This window comes from Pelodiscus sinensis, chromosome 3, assembly GCF_049634645.1.
Source record: "Pelodiscus sinensis isolate JC-2024 chromosome 3, ASM4963464v1, whole genome shotgun sequence".
NCBI classification, from domain to species: Eukaryota; Metazoa; Chordata; order Testudines; family Trionychidae; genus Pelodiscus; species Pelodiscus sinensis.
The window spans coordinates 18,963,513-18,983,873 of record NC_134713.1 but is presented as its reverse complement, the minus strand read 5'-3'; the positions used below and the strand labels follow the sequence as shown (position 1 = coordinate 18,983,873).

At 43.7% G+C, this 20,361-nt stretch overlaps 1 protein-coding gene across 1 annotated transcript in view; it reads right to left on the bottom strand.

The window, feature by feature from the left end:
* WDR35 (WD repeat domain 35) overlaps nucleotides 1-20,361 on the bottom strand; it is an 81,427-nt gene that overhangs the window by 29,752 nt on the left and 31,314 nt on the right. The window contains exons 10-12 of the mRNA XM_006137577.4: nucleotides 15,348-15,533; nucleotides 12,782-12,842; nucleotides 4,813-4,957 (exon numbers count right to left, since the gene is read on the bottom strand). Of these exons, the coding sequence (XP_006137639.1) occupies nucleotides 4,813-4,957; nucleotides 12,782-12,842; nucleotides 15,348-15,533 (392 nt within the window). The remainder of the gene's footprint in view (nucleotides 1-4,812; nucleotides 4,958-12,781; nucleotides 12,843-15,347; nucleotides 15,534-20,361) is intronic.

The window sequence follows — 20,361 nt, the reverse complement described above, 5'->3', positions numbered from 1 at the left end:
GGCTAATGTGACGGCAACCAGAAACGCAACCTTCATGGAAAGGTGCGAAAGGAAGCATGAGGCGAGGGGGCTTGAAGGGCAGCCTGGTCAAGGCTCACAGCACTAGCCCTAGATCCCAGGTAGGTACCGGTTGTATAATGTTGGGATGTGAAAGATGCAATCCTTTAAGAAACCTCTTGGTAACAGGGTGAATAAACATGGAATGGCCATCAATTTTGCAATGGAAGGCCATTATGGCTGCTAGGTGTACTTTAATGTGCTAAAGGAGCTAAAGGAGAGCAATGATTGTTTTAAGGTGAGCAAACAGTCGAGGATAAAGGAGAGGGTGTCAAGGATGCCTCTCAATGTGCACCATGTGAGAATCACTTCCATTTGTAAGTGTAAGAGGTACGGGTGGAGTCCTTATGACTATGGATGAGGATTGCTTGCATCTGTTCTGGAAAGGTTCATTCTCCCTGGGAGAGCTACGGAGGAGCCATGCTGTTAGATGTAGCTTGCGTAGATCCAACAGAACCTGCTGCTGGTTAAGATAGGATGGGTAACGTGGCAGTTGGTATGGTTGGTAGCGGTATTGTCTCCGCCTGTTGGTAGATGTATGTATCCCCAACATGCGGAGAGTGGCATGGGAGTCCTTCACTGTGTTGAGGACTTAATTTGTTTTGGCCACAAACAGTTTTTCACAGTCAAAAGGCAGGTCTTTCACAGTGGACTGGATTTCACATGGGAGAGTAGCCAGGAAAACCAAGAGGCTCCGCACATGACAATGCCAGTAGCCGTGGTTCTAGCGGAATCCAGTGTTGCCTAGAGGGCAACTCTAGAAATGGTGTGTCCCTCCAAAAGTAAAGCGGAAAATTGAGGTATTTTTGCCTCATGGATATCATTGACGAACTCCATGAGTTTGGAGTAACAGAGAAAGTCGTATTTCACTAATAAAGCGGAATAGTTTGAGATTCTGAACTGTAAAGTTGCAGAAGTATAAGTTTTATGCCCAAACAGATCGAGCCTCTTTGTGTCCTTATTCAGTAGAGTACTGCGGAAGCAATGTTATTTTGCCCAATGTTGTTTTGTGGCTTCCACCACTAGCGAGTTCAGTGTGGGATGAGTGAAGAGGAATTGTGAGGTATTGGTGAGCATGTAATATTTTTTGTCTGCATGCTTGCACAAGGGTGGAATTGATGCAGGTGTTTGCCAAATTGTGTTGGCCGGGTCTAAAATGGTGGGATTGATGGGGAGGGCAATTTTGTAGGATGGAGCAGCTCATCAGTATATCAGTAAGCTCATGCTGGGGTTGTGCCACCTCCTACGTGGCAATTTTGAGCTCATCCACAACTCTCTTAAAAAGATCATTAAAGTGCTGGACGTCATACGTGGGTGGCGGTGGCATGATCGCTTCATCCGGTGATGAAGAGGAGTTGGTGAGAGGTGACAAATCAAGGGGTGACTCCTCCGTTGCTTGGGCGCCTCTGATTGTTACATCGATGTGGATGTTTGAGGTGTAAGAGAGGCATTGTGTTTATAAGGGCTTGCATTGCATGCTGTAGTGACTTCTGTATGAGCCCCAAGAACTCCAATAAGGCCACTGTGTCGGATACGGTACTGGAGGAGGCATCCAGTGGTGTCCATACCAAGGACGAATCACTCTTGAATCATATTTGGGCTTGTAATATTTCATCAGAGGGCTGCAGTGCAGAGAGGAGGCGGCCTGTACCTCCTCTTCATCGTAGCTAGAGAATTGTGACTGCACCGGAGATAAAGCCCATGATGTCATCAATACTGGCAAAGCATTGGCGCTGAAGAGTGGTGATTGAGGGGCAGATGTGATTGCCAAGTCAGCACTTCGCATGTACAGCAACGGTACCACGAGTATCAGTGCTGGGGTTTGTAATGTGGGTCTGTACGGTGCAGATGCAGTGTTCAGCATAGATGGCAGAGATCACAAGTATGTTGACAGTACCGAATATATGAGCGGTGCCGATGGTGCCAACGAACGAGAAGGTACCGTCAGTGCAGTGGAAACCATCAGTGCCATAGAGCCTGGAACCGTTAATGGAACTGGTACCGTAATTTTCGGTACTGATGAAGTTGGTGGGGCCTGAGCTGGTACCGATGTGGATGACAGTACCAAGGTCTGTGCCGGAATGGTCTTAGGGTGATGCTTGAGCCGTTTTCTGTCGGTGCTGCCGGTGTGCGACAGTTCCTGGACACCTGAGATGCCCGGCGCGTAGTAAGTGAAGACACGAGGCCTCTGCACTGATGGTTTGGGCGGAGACCGTTTTCTCAAGGAGGACTGGTGATTGGGCACAGAGGAACTCCTCTTTTTGGGTGCCTTCTTGCCCTGAGATGAGCCTGGGGGTGAACGTACCTCCCTAGGCTGTCTTCCCAGATCCGAAGCCAGGTGGTCCTTCTTTTCCATAAGGATGAGTTTGAGGCGAAGATCCCTGTCCCTGCAAGTTCTGGCCTTAAGTTTGGTGCAGTAAGGACAATCTTGAGAGGTATAGTGTTCTTCTAGATATCTGACACATTGCGAATGTCCATCTTAGATAGGTACTGCATCTCTACAGGAGGCACAGCGTTTGAAACCTAGAGAGCCGAGCATGACGAACATTTTTTTTTTTTGGTAACTAGTGTAACTATCAAAACTGTTAACAACACTAACTAAAACAGAGAAATAATAGCTAATGAACGATGAAAGGCATGAACAAGGCAGAGAACTGTAGAACTCCGACTCAGGCTGAGGGAGGTTGAGAAGGAACTGGAGAGTGCGGGCCACGCATGCATGGTGCCAACTAGCATGGTGCGCGCCGGTTGGTGCCGTGCATGCACGGCCCGGCAGGGACTGCTGCAAAATCTCCGATCTAGGCACTGGGGATGGCACCAAGACCAAGCGTTGAGCATCCATGGGGACTTCTCAAAGAAGAAAGATTAAAAGTAAGTCAGTTTTTAAGCTCTGGCAGTGTCCCTGTAAAAGAGACATGGTAGGTACAGTAATGTTTTTTAATTCCCTTAAGTCGATTCAAAGAAGAGTTAATATTATTGCTATACACACAATACTATAGATTAACATGAAAATGTGGAAATAGAGAAGCTGGAGGATTTGAAGGATGCTATGAAGCCAATGCTAGTATCTGTGTGGAAGGATGGAAAGCAGTGGGTGGGGTGGAGAAATCACAGCAAGGTTTGGAATCTGAGAGACAGGAGGAATAGTGACATTATTGCCAATGATGGAGAAGTAGTAGAAGGAAACATTCTGGAAGAAAGATGAGGAGAATAGCTTTTGACATGCTGAGTTTGAGATAAAGATTTAAAGGGATAACTGGTTAACCAGTTACCCAGTAAGCATTGCCTTGCCTGCCTGCTTACCAGGGTTACCAGTTAACCAGCACCCAGAGCAGCTCATTGCTTGTGGCCCCTGCCTGGCCTGGCTGGGACAGCCCCCCAACCTGGTTAAGCCAGAGCAGCCCCCACCTGCAGGGTAGTGGGCCCTGCCCGGCTTCAGCATACCAGGGTGAGGCAGACCCTGCCCAACCCAGATGGATTAGCCCCAGACTGTGCCACGGCCCTGCCCAACCCAACCGGGCCTACCACCTGCAGCATGATGCAGTGAGCCAATTAAACATATAGTTGAACTGGTTAACATTTAAACAAGATTTTAATGCCTACTTTGAGATGGCAGCATGCCATACAGGAGATAAGGTGAAAGACAGTTTGAGGTGTGAATTTGTTTATAATGATACAGGTCAGAAAAAGGGTAACACATAACGGTTGATAGTAGGGGAGACATAATTTAAAGGCCCTGGGGTGGCCTCCTCTGGATCTAAAGAAGCGTTTTCAAACAGTAGGGTATGCCCCACTACAGGGGCATAGAGGAATATTCAGGGGGGCAGGGAATAGCAATGCCAAACATTTTGGCCAGGGGCTGCCAGGTGGCTGAGGCTAGCCCAAAGAGGGAGTACCACTTTTGCCCCAACTCACCTTTGAAGCCATTATTAAATGGAAAGCAGGGCAGGCCCTGCTACAGTATGAAGGGAACAATATTCCCTTAGGCAAAGCTCCTGGTATAGGAGTGGGAGAGCAACCTCTGTCCTGGAAACAGACCCAGGGCAGTTGTGCCGAAGTGGCCTGCAAAGCAGGCACCAGGAAATGCTGGGATTCCAGCAGCAAGGAAAGAGAAACAGCTCCATGTAGCAGGGCTAGGGGGAGATGCTCAGCCCACAGCAAGTCATCCCAATCCTTCTTCCCTCCCCGAGCTGCACAGACCCACAATGAATGTTGATGTCAGGGGAAACTGCTGCCTCTTGCTGCTGGGTGTCCCAAGGCCCTGCCCACCCTCATTGCTTTGTAGGGCAGAATTTGCAAGGAACATTTAGTAGTTGGCAGAAAGTCAGGGGAGGAGAGGACATGCCATGTGACTGCCCACCATGCATTGCCTCTGGGCAAGGGGTGGATGTGGATACCATCAACATGGAAATAGTTATGGAGTGGATAAACTTGCCTAGAGATAGTGGGTGCAAAGGAAAAAAAAAAAAAGAGGCTAAAAACCATCTTCTCCCATTCTCAAAACTCTAACATGCCATTGAACAGGAGGTCAAAGAGACAGGAGTATACTGTGAAAATGCTCTAACCAAAAGCAGTTTTATATAACAATTACACATTTGTTTTAAAACTATTCTTATTCATCTCCTTAAATAGGCTTCGGAGCCAGCAAACTGAAGACATAAAATTAAAAGAAAAAATAGGAGTGGATATTTCTAGGAAGTCTCTCAACAGTTATGTTGTGCTAAAGCAAGAAAAAACTTAAAAAGGGAGACAAACCTCTCTCTGCCTTCTTTTCTAGTCCGTGCTACCTGATTAATTTCCATTGCTGTGAGCCGCTTGGCAACACGGTATTGCCAAATATAAAATGCTTCTTTTGAAGCTGCTATCACATGGGTTTTGGTCATTGTAACAAATAACGGTCCTGTAATGAATAAAATTAGAATGGCAAATTAAGATATAAACCAAATTCATCATACAGAAACTAGCGAAACTTTGCTTAAGTGGACAGACTTGCATCTCTTTAGTCCCATAGAAAAAAATAGCAAAATAATGTACTTTGTTCATTACCAACTTACTTCACTGTAACTGTCCATACATAGGCAAAACTGTGTGTTTTCAATCATGTTAACTCAATCAAGCTAGCTTAAACCACCTGAATCTCCCCTACTCTTAATATCTGTGCATACATAGTTTAATACATTTCATATCTTTTAAGCAGGTGGTATTTATAGCAACTTAAGCTACTAGATACCAACTCAAACAATGTAAGGTCTTGTACTCGTAGATGCTCAGGAAAGCTAATCCAAAATTAACTTTTAAAGTGAATGAGGTAAACCTCATTAAACTCCTGTGTGGACACGCTTCCTGGAAATGTAAATGTCCTTAATTCAATTTAAGAAAATATTTGAAGTGGTAAATAGCATGGCCCAAAGAAATAAAGCACTGTGATGCTTCCTTAATACTGTTTTCTAAAAACTTTAAAACAGGCAGGTAATTCCAAAGTTATTACTAATATCCCCATAATCATATTTCCACAGAGCAAAATAATATAATAACTGACTATTACAATAATATAATATTACAGTATTCACTGAGGAAAATAAATGTACATGGATCAATGTGTGATTTTCTGTATGCATCTATTGAATTTTAGAATGAAGTTGTAAAGCGTAGTTAAAAGAATATGCAGAAAAGAAACTGGGCAATTAAATGACTCAGGCCTTAAAATATGCAGATAGAGTAATGTGTTGCCAAATGAGAAATCAAATTCAAGAAATTCAATATCTTAGGCTAGAAACAAAAGGTTCACTCACACAGGTTACATAGTAAGAACTCGAAATCCAAATCTTTTGCAATAAATCGTTCTAAAATCTTTCACGCTTGGCAATAACTCCATAAGGAGCTACAAGCCTTTCACAATAAGAAGTCCTTACTCTTGCACCCCCCACACTGCCAGCCCCCTGGCCTGAAGAACCTGAGCAATACTGGGTAAGTCTTCCAGTGTATTATAAAAGAACAATCTGAAGAAATCCAAGGCATAAAGTGGGAATATGAAACAACGAACAAAAGAACCAACACTTTCATACGCACTAAGTACCAGAAAATAATTTGAGAATAATCTTAACTGAAATAAAGCTATTGAATTATAAATAATTTTTAAATGAACAAATTCCTTGCTTACAATCCCTAATACCTGAGATGATTAAGTTTCTCTCTCAGCTAGTACTATGAGTAGTTAATTGTAATTACCATTAATTTAATGCACCATTATGAAGCTGCACTATGTAGACTAAAACACTGCAGGAGGATAATTATTTGTTAAAAGGATCGATTAAAATGATCATGAAGACCAAAGCTACATGAAGACCAGCGTGGCCAAGTCAGACATGGCACTGACCTCTCAGAGCCCTTCTCAATACGCAACGGTGTAAAGCAAGGCTGCATCCTCACGCCGACTCTCTTCACGATCTTCTTCAGTATGATGCTCCAAAGAGCCGAAGTAGAACTTGATGATGAAGACAGTGTCTATATCTGATACCGTATTGATTGCAGTCTGTTCAACCTGAGGCGACTAAAGACCCATACTAAGACAGTGCGGCAACTCATCCGAGAATTACTCTTCGCTGACGATGCTGCCCTTGTTTCTCACACAGTTGTAAAATGTACTCCAATATACGAGGTAGAGATGTGGAATAGGGGTCCAGGTTATTAACTGCAAACCATGCCTGGAATCTGGACCACTTACCTAAATAAGTAGCTCGCGTAGAATCTTTCCTGCTATGTATCAACACTCTCTTGACCCGCTGGGAACAACGCTGTTCGAAATTGCTAAACCAGTGAGCATCCATGCTGTGAGGTGTAGAATCTTGGGTTTTGGATGGTGCAGGAATCCATTGTTCTGGGTCAAGAGATTTGGGAGGAGAGGTAGGGGGTACGGTGCTCTTACCGACATCTGATGGAGCATTGAGAACCAAGGCTGATGAGCCCACGCTGGGGCTATAAGAATTACTTGAGCCCCATCCATGCTGATTTTCTCGAGAACCTTGGGTATTAGAACGACTGGGGGAAAAGCATACAACAGCGTCCGCCCCCAGTGGAGAAGGAAGGCGTCTCCTAGTGACTGACGTCCTATTCCAGCTCTTGAACAATAGGTGGGGCATTTCCTGTTGTTTTCTGTGGCAAACAAGTCTATTGTCGGAAACCCCCACCGAACAAATATATGTCTTAAAACCTCTGTGCAGAGTTCCCACTCGTGGTCGTGGGGGAAACGTCTGCTGAGTGAGTCCGCTACTAAGTTGTCGGTACCCAGAAGGTAGGATGCTACTAGGATGGTGTTGTTGTGAATACACCAATTCCATAACCGGACAGCCTCCGCGCATAGGGAGCGAGATCGAGCGCCTCCCTGCCTGTTGATATAAAACATAGTTGCCATGTTGTCTGTCATGATTCTGGTAGTTGTATCCCGTATGTGGGACTGAAAATGCTTGCAAGCATGTCGTTCCGCCCGTAACTCGAGTACGTTGATGTGTAACATTTCTTGAGTTGACCAGCGACCTTGAATCGTCAGGTTGTCCATGTGCACCCCCCAGCCCGTGAGGGAAGCATCTGTAGTTATCTGCCTTGTAGGCTGCGGGCGATGAAATGGGATGCCTGTGAGAAGATTGCCTGGTTTGACCCACCACTGAATAGACTCTGGGACATGTTGGGGTACCACCACCAGTCTGTGGATACTGTTTTTTGCCAGATTGTAAACCATGGCCAACCAATGCTGGAAGCAGCGAAAATGTAACCTTGCGTTTTGTACGACTACGGTGGAAGCCGCCATGTGGCCCATCAGCTGTAAACAGACACGTGTAGGAATTGTTGGAGCATGCGTGACAGTATGTACAAGGTCTTGGATCACCACAAAACGTTCCAACGGTAGGTACGCCCATGCCATGGCTGAGTCGAGCCGTGCACCTATAAAAACCAGGTCTTGGCATGGAATTAATGATGACTTTTTTACATTTATGAGAAGGCCCAGGGATGCAAACTCGCTGGACACTGCCTGCACCATATGACATGCCTCCGCATATGTTGAGCCCCTGATTAGACAATCGTCCAAATAAGGGAATATTGTCATTCCTGTCCTGCGTAAATGAGCCGCCACTACAGCTATAGTTTTGGTGAAGACCCGGGGGGCACACGCCAATCCGAACGGTAGAACCCTGTACTGAAAATGTTCGTTCCCTAATTGGAATCGAAGAAAACGTCTGTGAACCACATGAATAGCAACGTGGAAATAAGCATCCTGCAGGTCGAGGACTGCAAGCCAATCTCCTTTGTTCAACGACGGAATGATACTTGATAAGGTCACCATCTTGAACCGGCATTTTCGAAGATGGCGGTTTAACCTTCGAAGGCCTAAGATGGGTCTCCAGCCTCCCGATTTCTTTGGTGTGAGAAAATATCGGGAATAAAAACCTTTTCCCCAAAATTGTTTGGGTACTCTCTCTATTGCCCCGATTGCGAGCAAGCGAAGAACTTCTTGTTTCAGCAGTTGTTTGTGAGAAGGGTCCCTGAAAAGGGACAGGGTGGGTGGGGTGGGAATGGAGAGAAAAGGAATTGGGAGGCCGTCCTTTACCACTTCTAGTACCCATCTGTCTGTGGTGATGTTGGACCACTGGTGATGATATGATTTCAGTCGATGGTGGAAAAGATGAGGAGTTTCGTTTTCCACATCGACCAAGGAAGGCGTGCTTGCAACCTCGATGGAGAAGTCAAATCTGCTGTTTGGTTGAAGATTGATTGACTGAACGATTTTGCTGGGGCTGTTTCCGCTGAGGCCGTTGCCTAGGATGCTGATTATCCGACATGCTTGTCTGTTGCCTGGGAAAATTAAAATCATATCTTCTCTGATAAGGGTAATAGCGCCTACGCTTAAAATTGGGCGTGTACATCCCCAGTGTACGTAGGGTGGCGCGAGAATCCTTGCCCGAATGGAGGACTTCATCAGTATTTGCTGCGAAAAGCTTAAGCTTATCAAAGGGGAGATCTTCGACTTTACTTTGCAGCTCCTTTGGTGCTCCTGCAGACGAAAGCCATGATGATCTCCTCATTGCGATACCCGTAGCTGTGGCCGCACATCCATGCTGTGTCGGCCACATCCATTGCAAAAAGCTTAAGCTTATCAAAGGGGAGATCTTCGACTTTACTTTGCAGCTCCTTTGGTGCTCCTGCAGACGAAAGCCATGATGATCTCCTCATTGCGATACCCGTAGCTGTGGCCGCACATCCTGCTGTGTCGGCCACATCCATTGCAATCTGCAATGCAGTGCTACATGCTGCGTATCCCTCCTGTACTATTGCTTTTAGTAGAGGTTTCTTAGCGTCCGGAAGATGATGTAATAACTCTGATAGCTTTGAATAATTATCAAAATTGTGGTTTGATAAATGAGCCAAGTAGTTTGCAATACGTAATAGGAGTGTGGCTGAAGAATAGACCTTCCTACCAAATATATCCAACTTTTTATTATCTTTATCAGGGAGCGCATTTTTGTACTGTGGTGCTTTGGTCCTTCGCTGTGCTGCGTCAACACCTAACGAATTGGGCTGAGGGTGATTGAATAGAAAATCTAACCCTTTTGCCGGCACAAAGTATTTCTTGTCGGCTTTTTTACTCGTAGGAGTAACCGAAGTTGGCATTTGCCATATCTCATCCGCCACTTCCACGATTGCTTCGTCAATTGGTAAGGCGATCCTTGCACGCTGCTGTGGACGGAGGTTCTTTAAGAGACGGTGTGTCTTCACTGGAACATCTGCCAGCTGTATTTCCTGCGTGCCTGCTACTCTTTTAAACAGGTCTTGGAATTGTTTTAGATCTTCCGGTGGAGACAATTCACCTAGGCAGATTGCCTCATCTGGTGATGAAGATGCGCAGTCCGCTGGCGAGGTTTCTGGCTTGGGGTCCTCTGTGTCAGACAGCTGCCCCTCTTCCAGCTCAGACTGATCCTATTGGACAGATTGGCTTATCGATGGAGGAGGTGAGTTTAACTGTTGTGGTTGTTGAGGTAAGTATTGCGTGACTGGTGATCGGCAGTTGCAGGATGATCCCCTATGTGAGGATAATACATGTTCACAGTGGGTACTGCCGTCGCACGAGTGATAATAGTGCCAGTAGTAGCGCTCAGAACGTGACGGAGAAGAATGACGCGATGAACGTGCACTACTGTGTTGAATGTAATAGACGCGGCGTGGAGAACGTCTAGAGGACCCATATCTAGATGACCGACCCGGAGAACGAGATCGTGAACGAGATCGCTGTGCTTCTAGATATACTGTGTCTCTATAATCGCGCCGTCTGTATGCGACATGGATCGGAGAGACAGTATAGTCTCGATACTGTGCACGCCTTGGTGGCGATGGATATGGTCCTGGTGAGAAAGCTGGGGAGGCAGACCTGTCCCTCCCATGAGTTTTTGATAGAGCTTTCCTAGGCATTGAGGCACTGTCAGTTTCCATGGCAACTGGAGAGCTCTGCACGGAGTGAAAGCAGAGCAGTGCCGGGGAGATCAGCTGCAGCTGCTCTGTTGTCGGTGCCGGTAGAGCGCCTGGTGCCGACGTCATTAAATCTGCCGGTGGAGCCATGTCAGAGACCTGTACGCCTGAGTCCGGTGCCGCCAACGCCGGTGCAGTCACAAGCGGTGCTGCTGGAGCCCGCACCGCTAAAGTTGAGGCCTCTGAGCCCGGCACCGACTGGCTTGTCAGTTTCAGCGTTAGCACTGCACCGTCAGCTGCTGAAGCTGAAGCCGGTGCTGCCGATGCCGGCACTGAAGCAGCCCAGGCCCTCGGCATTTGCGATCCCCTATCACCGCAGTCAGTAGAGCCTCGGGACCCCACGGGGGTCAATTTGGGGGCTGCCGAAGCCCTTGAGGCTGCCAGAGGGAGGGAGCGAGTCGGGGACAGCTTTGCCCTCTTTGAAGTCGCCGGTCCGGGAGAAGCCGCTCTCCTTTTAGAATCAGAAGTTTTTGCTGAGCGTATCGGATCAGGTTGTAGTGCCCTGTCAAACGATATCATCCGGAGCTTTAATTCCCGCTCTTTGCGGGCTCTGGACATGAGCTTGCAACAGTGGGTGCACTTTTGAGGAACGTGAGATTCGCCCAGGCACCTTATGCAAGCGTCATGGCCATCAGCCGCCGGCATAGCTTCGCGGCAAACTGAACATTTTTTGAAACCGGGAGACCCCGGCATTTCTAGGAGCCGAAGAGGGTGGCTGGATGCCGACCCAGGCAGTCTCTGTCTTTTTGCTCTTTGTCAATTTCAGCTTTTTTTAGCGCTTGGCCGTAGCGCTAAAGGAATTGATCTGACGAGAAAACTTTTTTTTTTTTTTTTAAAAGAACAATAGAACTGTAGAACAGGAACATGACTAACCTTAAAAGTAACTATCTACACTGAGAAACGAACTAATAATGCTATTGAGAAATATAAATATAACAACACAGGGAGCTCCGACCGCGACCTGAGGCGGTTGAGAGGAACTGGTGGTTGCCAGCCTGCGCGCGGCTGATCAAAGGCACGAACAGCGCTTTGAAGGAGCACGCATGCGCGGGCTGGCGGGGCACAGCTATGAAAATTCTCCGAGCCGTGGCGACGGGACGGGACCCGACACCTAGAGTGGAACACCCACGGGGCCACTCGAAGAAGAACAATCAGTTTCACACATACAGAATGAGAAGTGACTGTCTAGGAAGGAGTACTGCAGAAAGGGATCTATGGGTGTGACACTAGTGCAAAAAAAGCAAACAGGGACATTAACAGGAGTGTTGTGAGCAAGACATGAGAAGTCATTCTTCCGCTCTACTCTGTGCTGATTGGAGTATTGTGTCCAGTTCTGAGCACCACATTTCAAGAAAGATTTGGAGAAGGTGCAGAGAAGAGCAACAGGAATGATTAAAGGTCTAGAGAACATGAGCTATGAAGGAAGACTGAAAGAATTGAGCTTGTTTGGTTTGTTAAGGAGAAGACTGAGAGGAGACATGATAGCGGTTTTCAAGTATCTAAAAGGTTGTCAAAAGAGGAGGGAGAAAAATTGTTCTCCTTGGCCTCTGAAGATAGAACAAGAAGCAATGGGCTTAAATTGCAGCAAGAGAGGTTTAGGTTGGACATTAGGAAAAACTTCCTAACTGTCAGGGTGGCTAAACACTGGAATAAATTGCCTAGGGAGGCTCTGGAATCTCCATCTCTGGAGATAGTTTTAAGAGCGGGTTAGATAGACATCTATCAGGGATGGTCTAGAGATGGTGCTTTGTCCTGCCATGAGAGCAGGGGACTGGACTCAAAGACCACTCAAGGTTCGTTCCAGTTCTAGTGTTCTATGATTTTATAATATTGACTTCAGTAGGACTATTCATCTGCTTACAGTTACATATGTTAAGTATCTTGCTGAATCAAGGTCACTAACTTCCTGATATCATGAAACTGTAACCATACTTAAGGGCATGGTATAAATATATTAAAAGTTTGATTTTATAGCTATCAAATAATACATGCCTAGAACCAACAGTTAGCATGATGGAGATGTGAATAACATTTAAAATTGTTACAGGCAGTTATATCTAAAAGGATACAATCAAGCAAACAACAGGTGGTAAAACCTGAATGCTATGTTTTAAAATTGTATCACTCAAAGGTATTTGTTTAAATGATTGTTATATTTGGTATAAGAGGTGGAAAAAGCAACAGAACACTATTGTTCACATTTGCTTACCAATGTCGATGTATTTTGGATCAAGGGGTGTACCAATCGAATTGCAGAGAACCAGCACATACTGTGTGGAAATAAGAGCAAATATCAATGCTACAATTTTTGTTTAGGTCAGAAAGTTAATATACTGTACAAAGTCATCCTTTTGTGAAATGTTGCTCATAACATTTACATCTCACAGAATCACAATCATGTTCAGCAGCATGAAAAGCTAAAATACCAAAGCCACCATAAACACAATGAATGAGAATAATGCTATTCCTACCTCCTACCTTTATATTTGAGACAAACTATGAAATGGGGCTTGAAAAAATGATAACTACATACTATCAGAAGATTGCAACTACTAGTTAAGAGATGACATGAAAGAACAAGATTCTCACCAGCAAGGGGCAATATGAAGGTGACAAGGCCAGTCGCCCATCCCAGTATCTTAGAAGGCATACTGTGCTGGGATTCCTTCTATGGATCCTGTCTCTAGACTAGTGTTTCTCAAAGTGGTCCACAAAAATCACTTTGAGAAACTTATTAAATGGCTGTCCCGGTTTGTTTACTTACCAGCACCGCAATCAGGGAGCCTTGTGGCACCCACTGGCTCCTTTGGGATCAGAAGAACTTTTTCTTTTATATGGTGCAACAAGATTTTCAGTAATCATCATGGGTATGTCTACACTACCCCGCTAGTTCGAACTAGCGGGGTAATGTAGGCATACCGCACTTGCAAATGAAGCCCGGGATTTGAATTTCCCGGGCTTCATTTGCATAAACTGGGCGCCGCCATTTTTAAATCCCTGCTCGTTCGAACCCCGTGCCGCGCGGCTACACGCGGCACGAACTAGGTAGTTCGGACTAGGCTTCCTAGTCCGAACTACCGTTACTCCTCATTCCACGAGGAGTAACGGTAGTTCGGACTAGGAAGCCTAGTCCGAACTACCTAGTTCGTGCCGCGTGTAGCCGCGCGGCACGGGGTTCGAACGAGCAGGGATTTAAAAATGGCGGCGCCCAGTTTATGCAAATGAAGCCCGGGAAATTCAAATCCCGGGCTTCATTTGCAAGTGCGGTATGCCTACATTACCCTCCTAGTTCGAACTAGCGGGGTAGTGTAGACATACCCCATCATATTTGACCTGAGTCTCTGGATGGAGGCCTGAGCCTGGGTATTTTAAGGGACCTGTGTTGTTTGAACTTCTGAGTAACCAGTGAGGTAGTACAGAAGCTGTTTTGTGCTGGCTTGCACCCTAACTGACTGACTTCAGCTGTCTCTCATAGTGACCCTGATTACAGTTGCAGAACAGGAAAACCCCTCAGTTAATTACACTTCAATTTAGATGGGTGTTTCTGGCCATGTATGATAGTGTCATTTTCAGCACACACACCAGCACATTATTATGGTACAATCAGTTGAATTAGCACTAAAATGATTCTTTTACCGTTGCACCAATTGACTCCATCTCATGCTCCTCCTTTGTAAGCAACATACAAATGATACAGAAAATAACTAAATTATTTCAGAACTGAATGTAGTACCTATTACATAATGTAAATCTGGTAGTAAAATGTACACCCATCTATTTTAGCCATTTTTACAGCATCTATTACCATAATATCTTAGTGTTACACAGAAAGTGGAAGGTGAAATGTAAATATATAAATAACAGCACTAGTTCATGGTACTAACCCTTTAGTAACATATACAGACTTTTTATACAAGCATGATTTATTTTTATAATAATTTAAAAATGAAAAAAGAAGAAATGATGCCTGCATCTCAACTTCACACTCATTCCCTTTATATTAATTTTTCAGCATAGACCGGTCTTTGGACTCAGACTTGAATGTCCATTTTAGTCTATCTTTTCCCCACCTATTATTTTAATCACATTATCTAAACTTATTTTATTGCTTTTATAAATCGTTTGTAAATCAGGGACTACCTGCATTTTAAGCCAACATATGTTTAACATGTAGATTATCAGTTTATGGTTGACTCAACATATTAATCACTTTTTTATTATTATGAAAGGACTGCTGTCAAATACAATAGAAAGACAAGGTAGATGAGGTAACATTTTATTGGACCATCTTCTACTGGTGAGAGAGACAAGCTTTTGAATTTACACAGTGCACAGGTCTGGGTTTATAATGGCTATTTCATTTTCTGCCTTACATTGATTGTTAAAAAGCTACAGAGGGATAGCCAAGTTAGTCTTTAACAGGAAAAATTTAAAAAACAACAAATGGTCTGGTAGCACTTTAAAGACTAACAAAACATTTAGCTGGAATCATGAGCTTTCGTGGGCACAGCCCACTTCATTCTGGTCATTTGAAGAAGTGGGCTGTGCCCACGAAAGCTCATGATTCCAGCTACATTTTATTGATTTTGTTAGTTAACTGTGCCAGCAATTTTTCTCTTGTTTAAGTGTGTCCTAACCAAATGGTGGCTACATTTAATTGAATGGTGCGGATTCAGAAACTGAAGTACATTTTCCTACACTTGACTGTAATTTTAAGATTAGCCACATGTGTGCAAAAAATCAAGATATTTTCAAGTGAGATAAAAACAATTTACCTGAGGTTGGTTTTCATCAGCTTTAGTTGCCAAAATGCAGAAGTCTCCACAAGTGGTTATAGAAATCAGACTCTTGACATATTTCACATATTTTTCATTGTTTTTTGTATCCCAAAAAACCACACAGTATTCAGGACGATCAGGCCTGGTATATGCGTATACCACTGTATTGGAGCAGTAACCCCACTGCAGAGATAAACAACATTGTTAATTATGAGCAGAAATTATTTAAGTAGAGTGACACATAGTATGTTGCTACGCTAGAAAAGTTTGATTCATATACACTAACAACATCCATCGATATATTTCCCCCTTCCTCCCAAGTAAAATGCCATATCAAAAATTGTAAAATGTATACCTATTATAAATTGCTAGACTGACAAACCAGGAGACTGAAGCCTTCTGTTAAGTAACAAAATGGGTAGGAGACCTCTTTCCCACACTGCTATGCCAACCCATTGAACCTTGATTTGGAATAGTCCCCCAAGGATGACATTTTCCACAATCTAGTCTCTGTTAAATTTGATAGAGTGGGTTCTAAGTACTCTATGAATCATCTGTGCTAATTTTTGTGATGTGAACACTTGCCCTCCATGAATTGGAGATAAATCATTTAAACACCATCAAAAACTCTGAAACCACTGTAGAAATAATTCAAGGTTTGACCATTAAGATATAATTGAATCTTGCTAAAACTTCCACTCAATTTATGCTATATAATAGTAACGAGAAGTCCTGTGGCACCTTATAGACTAACAGATTTACTGGAGCATAAGCTTTCGTGGGCAAAGACCCACTTCATCAGATGAGTGCATCTGAAGAAGTGGGTCTTTGCCCACGAAAGCTTATGCTCCAGTAAATCTGTTAGTCTATAAGGTGTCACAGGACTTCTTATTGTTTATACAGATTCAGACTATCACAGCTATCCCTCTGATACTATATAATAGTAAGAAGATATGGGACCTCCCACATTCATTATTTTAGTAGCGGCACACAATATTAACTGCTTGTCATATAATTCACAGTCATCTGTTATTGTTGCCAATAGTACTTAAATGAAAGATGTTAGGGACTGGGTGCTTTAATAGAGTGGAAATGGGATACTAAGCCTTTCAATTCTAGCTCACTGGTTCAAATCTGGCCCAAGTTAATGACTTTCAATCACTACCATCTGATGGCTGTTCAGTGGCCATTGTGAACAGCTATTTCCCATGAAAAGGGTACTGATATAATCAGAAGGGCACACCAAAGTCACAAAAGTAATCAAATGTGCTATATAATAAAGACAAAATTTACTTTTGAACTAGCAATCTTTAACATTATAACTAAATGTACTGTCAATAGACTCCATATGTTTGCTGCATTAATAAAGTAGAAAATGAAAGGGTAATTAAATACAAATGCGTAGCTAAGAATTCATATCTTTGTGCAAGCACAACTGTTACCACACAGACTCAGTTTTTCAAGGAAAAGAAATGCAGCTTACATACAAAGTTCTTAGAAATCAGACTTCAAAAAATCCCTTATTCCTCCTTCTGATAGTTCTACCTCTTAGCAGGTCTGGAAATATGTATATACAGGGATGCTACCCAAATTTTTGTTTCAGTGTTCTAAGAAAAACAAATTAATATAAAAATACTATAGGCATGTATCCCAGTTGTTACAAATTTCCCACAGAACACACTAGGCAGTGCTTCCTCTGGGGTTGATTAGAAATTTTTTCCAATGCAAATTTCCAGAACTACTTTCAACAAATTTACAGTGAACTATTCGTGGTCTTTTCCTAGCAAACACAGCTTATTTTCTTGTGGCTTTTTACAACAAAGATAGTGTTTCAACTATCTTCAATTATAGTTGTAATACATTCTTCTGCAAGTTTCACATTACACTTTCTTCCTTTCAGCTTTATTTTACAATCTTATCTAAAAGCTAGTTAACAAAAATTTGAATGGTTAACAAGCAGTCTTTTCAATTCATTACTTCAATAACCTCTCTTCACTATTATATTATTCTTAAAATGTAATAGCATGGAATATTCTTTGTTCAAATGACAACTTTTTCAGCATGCTGACAGCATACATTTGCTATCAGATAACATCAGATAAAACAGGCAAGCAATGCCTCACTAATCTCTTAACCAGAAATCCACTTTTGTACTGCTGTTTTTTCTTAAAAAGTTATATACAACACAGTATAAAGATTTTATAAGTACTGTTTAACTGTACCTAAACACAAATGTTAATTTATTTACCTTTTTAATATGTATTGCCAATTTTATAGTAATATGATTTTTAACTTTGCACAGGAAAACAAATGTAATATAATTGCATCAAATGAAATTATTCATAATACCATAAGTCAAAATGGCTGTTGTAAAACTTTATAAATGACCCAATAGTCACAATCAAACTTGTACTATTCAAACGTGCTAGAAGTCTATGCAGACTTCAAGGAAAGTAGAGTCTTTCAAATCTCCCAGACCCATATGTTTAAACCTCAGGCCTGGATCTGGCCCCGTGCTGGGGCTCCAGCCTCTCCTCTCCCGTCCCCCAATTGCCCCACCGCAGGGCTGGTCACAAAAAATCTATTAGGTGGTATTCGAGGAGAATGCTTTTCACTTGTGTGCAACCCCCGACTGATTTTTCTGTGGGTCAGTGGTCCCGATCCAAAAAAGGTTCCCCACTCCTATAAGCTATATAGCACTTTCAGGTATAAAGCTAACACCCTCTTCACACTATGACTTTTACATGCAATTTTGTAAGCATTTACTAATGGGACAGCTCGGTTTCTGTTGCACAGCAGTATTGTTGCCATCACATCCATGTTTACACTCACTGCCTGAAGGTATTTACATGAGTGCTTTCTGGGAAAATGTAGGCAGTTGTCTCGTCATGTCTCCAGCAAAAGGCAGGAAGCCAAAGGAAAGAGACACTGAGATAATGACAGGCGAGGAACCAGCTCTCATGCCAACGTCCACAGACCTCACGGAATACTCACAAATGAGTAACTGTAGTTCAGTCTGGATCACCTATTTGTTAGCAGTGAAAATAGATGTTAAATTTATAGGTATGTATTTATTGTTTAAACTTGATGAAATGCTTGTAGAATGCTGCATGTGGTGATCTCCTTTATAACATCTGTAGCCTATGGTATAAAGTTATATTGAGTATTTGAACTGTAAATAGAGTTGTCAATTAATGTGTGTTAATGCCTGCGATTAACGCAGAGCACAATTATCATGTTAATTTTTTTAACATGTTAATCACAGGTGTTTCAGCGGCACTGTTCCTTTGAAACGCCTCCAGGAGAGTAGGAGCCTGGGATCAGCTGGAGTCCACAGCTGACCCCGGGCAGCACTGCCCCTTTGAAATGCCGCCACTGCATTTCAAAGGGGCAGTGCCTGGGATCAGCTATGCAGCGCTGCCCCTTTGAAGCACCACCCTGGCATTTCAAAGGGGCAGCACAATGCAGCCTGGGATCAGCCGGGGACTCCAGCTGATCCTGGGCTCCCACGGTGCTGCCCTTTGGGAACACCAGGGCAGTGTTTCCAAGGGGCAGCACCGCAGAGAGCCAGGGTCAGCTCTGGATCCCAGCTGATCCCAGGCTCCGTGAAGCACTGCCCCTTTGAAACACCGCTGCTGCATTTCAAAGGGGCACCATGAGCAGAGCCTGGGATCAGCTGGGTATTCCAGCTGATCCCGGGCTTCTGCAGTGCTGCTCCTGGGGCAGCGTTTCAAAGGGGCACCTGCACTAAGCCTGGGATCAGCTGTGGACTCTAGACAATCCCGGGGTCCTGCAGCGCTGCCCCTTTGAAATGCTGCTGCAGCGTTTCAAAGGGGCAGTGCATGCGATTAATCGCGATTACATTTTTTAATCACTTGACAACCCTAATTGTAAGCCACTGTAACTGTGCAACTCACCAAAGAAAGATTAATTAGTGTAAAGTGCTGGTCCTGTACATAAGGCCACAAACAAAATGAGCCATTGTGAGACATCAAAAGGACAAACACTTTGTTGACTGCTCCTCTCCTCCACAACATTCCTGAAGAGCAGACTAGCACAGACACTTGTTCTATCAACTGGAATACAGGAATGGGAATAAAAAGGCCTGAGCAGAAGAAAACAGAAGTGGAATTTGTTGACGACTGTAGCCAGCAGTCCCCCGGCTGTCCCTTAGCTGTAGCCCATTCTCCTCTCTTTCAGCTGTAGTCTTATCATACAGAATAAAAGTGACTAAGAACAAATGTGGTTAACCAAGTTCCTGTTTTGCTGAAATAGTGGAAAAGTCCCAATAATATTAGACACTTGCTTAAGAATCTGCCACTGCTCTGATAAATTGATTGTATCCATGTTTATGAATATGTATATACCATTATGGAATGCATGAGGAAGTATGAATGAGAAACACCCAATCACAAGGCTGTCCAGAACCTTACCTTTTAAGGCAAGAAATGATCTGCAAAGTGTTTAAATTAACGTGACAAGGTGGACGTCTCTCTTTCAGACAAGATGTAACAGCATGCCAAGCCTGGGGACAGCCTGGAAGAAGTAGAGCCCTCCCACAGATCCATAGGGATCTCTGGGGACCCTTGCTGCCTTCACGGTCGATCTCTGGGAAGCTGATGTCTGGCCAGTTTCAGCTGCCTGTGAAATCAAAAGTAATCTATGTCGTACCTGCAGCCTGCCTCTAACCTACCAGCATGAATGCAGTGTGTGTCTTATCATTAAGAATATGTACTAATAAACAAAGCTCAGTCATGCTCAAATTCACCTTTTGTCCAAGTTTATTTCTTGGAGGAGTCCCAGCACAGGTAACAAGGACAACATTTTTAAACATAAGCAAGAGATCCCCAAGCTGCTTATCTTGGGTTAGCCCTAAAGGACATTCAGAGCTTGAATATTACAGCAGCTTCTATTACCTTTTGAAATATAAGACTGTAACTCACTTGTGTATGTAAGTTCACCTGCTTTAACCTTGTAAATAACTCCCATTTCTTTTTCTTGAGTTAATAAA